Below are 3,285 nucleotides of genomic sequence, written 5' to 3' on the forward strand. Positions count from 1 at the left end.
CACATCAGGCAGATGGGGAAAAACTGGCTGTAAATGCAGCACAAGTAAACCCAACCCTCAGGGTCTCATGGGCTACAAATGAAAGCTTATTCTCTCATGATTTTATTAATTTTGCTCCACAATTCGGGAAAGATGAAGAGGATGAAAGCTATGTGAGGCTGCAGAGCTGCACTGCACAAAGGAAGGGAGGCAGCATCCAGGGAGGGCAGTTGTAGTGCAGTCCAAAGTTCTACCTGGTCTGGAACCAGAAAGCAGCACCAATTCATCGTGTTGGACTGTAAAACAGAGCAGGAACACTTTGTTTCATGCTTCACACTCCCTGGTCAGCTTCAACAAACCCAGACAGCAGCCCCAGGGTTGAAAGTGGGGCAGAGAATGCACATTAATTCATCATGAAGCAAAATACCATTTTGAAGGTTTCTGGAGACCTTTTTGCAATACTTGAATTCTTCTCAAGTCCTTGATTTTTCTCAGCTGGAAATTGAGATAGGAGAGAATCTGATACTCGTTTTTTGACAACAGAGGCCCTTTCCAGCACATCCTGCCCTGCTCCTGCCAGCTGGGAGACAGCTGAGGAGGCTGATCCTTCAGGGGGTTTGAAGCAGCTTTTCCTGTTGTGGGCACCAGCCAGCTCACAGGAGAGGCTGGAGGAGTGGGAGAGGCTGTCCCACCATCCCAGTGGGACAGGTGCATGCTAAGGAGCCAGCACGTCCAGCGACCCTGCGATGGAGACAAGGGTCCCCGCAGGCTGAGGCAGGGACCAGCACGCCCCGAGCCAGGCACGGATTTGTCATCGGTTCCCGGAGCTGCCGAGCCGCGGCAGGAGCCGGGGCACCTCCCCGAGGCTCCCGCTGCCTTCGGAGCTGCCCGCGGGAGGGAACCCGGGAACCGGTGCCGGAGAGACCCACAGGGGCAGGGGAGGCAAAAGGATCCCCAAGGGCACCTCGGCACCCCCACCCCCTGCAGGAGCCGGAGGCAATCCCCCTTTAGGGGACCCTTTGCAGCGCCCCTGGAGCCGTTTCCACACGACGGGGCGGGACTGGCTCCGGGGCGAGGGGCTTCGGCAGAGCGGCTGCTGGGGGGCTTCACCCTCCGGCGCCGGGTCAGAGCCGCGGGCGGGCGGTACAGCCGGGACCCCACCGCCGCTCCGGCGGGCTTGTGGCCGGGGAGGAGGGAGCGGACGGGCAGGGTCGGGAGCTCTGGGAGCGCGGTGATTTGGGGACGGGGGCTGGGGGCGGCCGGGGGACGGCTGGAGGAGAGGGGAGCTCAGGGGGAGCCGTGGAGGTTTGGCCGGCATCGGGCAGAGCGGAGCATCCCCGGTCCCGTTCCCCCCCACCCCGTCCCAGAGACCCACCCCCGGCGGCGTGGGGCGAGGGGGGCGCCCCCGCCTTGACGTCAGGAGAAGGGTTTATAAAGGCGGCGGGCGGCGAGGAGATCCCCAACGCCGGAGCCGAGCCGCAGCGGAGCCGCCAGCGCCTGCCGCCGCCGCCTCCCGCGCCCGACCCGCCGGCGAGATGCTGTCGTGCCGCCTCCAGTGCGCCCTGGCCCTGCTCTCCATCGCCCTGGCCCTCGGCACCGTGTCGGCCGCCCCCTCGGACCCGCGGCTCCGGCAGTTCCTGCAGAAGTCGCTGGCCGCCGCCGCCGGGAAGCAGGTGAGAGCCCCGCCACGGGCGGGCACCGCTCGGGCGCCCCGACGGCCGCGCCGCAGCGTCCCGCTGCTGCAGAGATCCCGCGTCCCCTCCGCTCCCTGCCGCAGCCCCGGCAGCCCGGCTGCAGACCCCTCCAGGTCCTCGCCAGGCTTCCCCCATGGCCCCGTTTCAGACGCCCGGTTCCTTGCTGCAGAACCCCCCTTTCCCCGCAGATCCCCGGTTCCCCACCGGGGCTGAGCCATCGGCAGGTTGGGCAGCTGGTGCTGGGAGGTGAGACAGACAAGCTGGGTGCTGGTGGTCAGTAAGGAGCAGGCACTGCTGGAGCACAGGGCAGAGCTCCTGGTGTAGCTCCCAAGGTTTTCTCCGGGTCACAGAATGAAGGCGGCTTCCCCAGAGCACAGAACAATGGCCTTATCCATGCTGGGTGACAGGAGAGGCTTGGAGAGACTAGAAGAAAATCAAGTTCTAGTGAGATGGTGACCTATTCAATGTCCCCTGCCAGGTCCCCCAAAGACCTTTCCTGTGTGACTTTAGCAGCATGCTCGTGGCATCCTTGCCGAGCGTGGTACTGAGTGCTGGAGCTGTGGGAAGAAAAGGTAAAGACAAGTTCATTCCCTGTCATGGACAGGACAGCAGGCTGTTCCCCACACCGGGTAGATGCTATAGACACCACTGCTGCATAGCAGCTGTCAGGCTGGGCTCTTTGGAAAACCAGGGCTCCTCTTCTTCTCCTGCATCCTGAATGTCTCTAATCCAGCCACAGAGAAGTCTTAGAGGAACAGAGTGGTGAGCCCTCAAAAATCAAGCAGTAATTGTGGTCTCTCTATCTCTTTTTCCCTTTCTGTCTTTTGTATCCAAGGAACTGGCCAAGTACTTTTTGGCAGAACTGCTCTCAGAGCCAAGTCAGACAGAAAATGAAGCCCTGGAGTCTGAGGACTTGTCCCGAGGGGCTGAGCAGGATGAAGTGAGACTGGAGCTGGAGCGCTCGGCTAACTCAAATCCCGCTCTGGCACCCCGGGAACGCAAAGCAGGCTGCAAGAACTTCTTCTGGAAAACTTTCACATCCTGTTAGCTTTTGAAACCCACCTCTCCTCCCCATCCATCCCTGCCCTGCCCTGAGCAGAACCTTCACCACAAGAGGCGAAGACTGTAAATACACAATCCACAGTTATGGTGAAATTAAACAAACAAGGAAAATTTGAGTTTGATTTCCACTTGTTTTAATAAAACTTTCTGTTCCAATTGTACATGATTTGCTTGAGTTGTGATTTCTGACTAGTTCCTTGATGACATGCACTCTGCAACTCTTTCAAATGTACTATTTTTAATTCTCTGTTGCAATAAAATTTATGTTTCAAACGGTGATGCTGAGGCTTGGTGGTCAATGAGAAAACTGATGTTACCTCTCAGGCTGCTCATCTTCAGAACGCTGCCTGTCTCAGGGCAGCCAACACCACATCCACACGTATGCACACATTCAGTGTATCATAATGTGATTTTTTTCCTGTGGTCTTACTAAAAGAGCTAGAGCCACGGTGATATTTTAGATATCACTGTGATTTAGTTGTGGCTGATCCAAATCCACAGTGCCTGGCACTTCAAGTCAGTCTGGAGGATTTACACCCGTCACCAGAGG

At 58.2% G+C, this 3,285-nt stretch overlaps 1 protein-coding gene across 1 annotated transcript; it reads left to right on the forward strand.

Moving 5' to 3' along the window:
• The first annotated feature begins 1,416 nt into the window (after window positions 1-1,416).
• Window positions 1,417-3,012, forward strand: SST (somatostatin). The gene is made up of 2 exons (XM_021536797.2): window positions 1,417-1,652; window positions 2,509-3,012. The coding sequence occupies exons 1-2, from the start codon at window positions 1,515-1,517 to the stop codon at window positions 2,719-2,721; spliced, it is 351 nt and encodes a 116-aa protein (XP_021392472.1). The 5' UTR covers window positions 1,417-1,514; the 3' UTR covers window positions 2,722-3,012.
• The last annotated feature ends 273 nt before the right edge of the window (window positions 3,013-3,285 follow it).

The sequence above is a fragment of the Lonchura striata genome, chromosome 10, assembly GCF_046129695.1.
Source record: "Lonchura striata isolate bLonStr1 chromosome 10, bLonStr1.mat, whole genome shotgun sequence".
Classification (NCBI taxonomy): Eukaryota; Metazoa; Chordata; class Aves; order Passeriformes; family Estrildidae; genus Lonchura; species Lonchura striata.

What these genes read in the sequence shown, in the direction of transcription:
- SST (XM_021536797.2), top strand. Translation starts at nt 1,515, where the DNA reads ATGCTGTCGTGCCGCCTCCAGTGCGCCCTGGCCCTGCTCTCCATCGCC. An exon ending in CCGCCGCCGCCGGGAAGCAG is followed by an intron (nt 1,653 to 2,508) that starts GTGAGAGCCCCG and finishes TTTGTATCCAAG; the next exon opens with GAACTGGCCAAGTACTTTTT.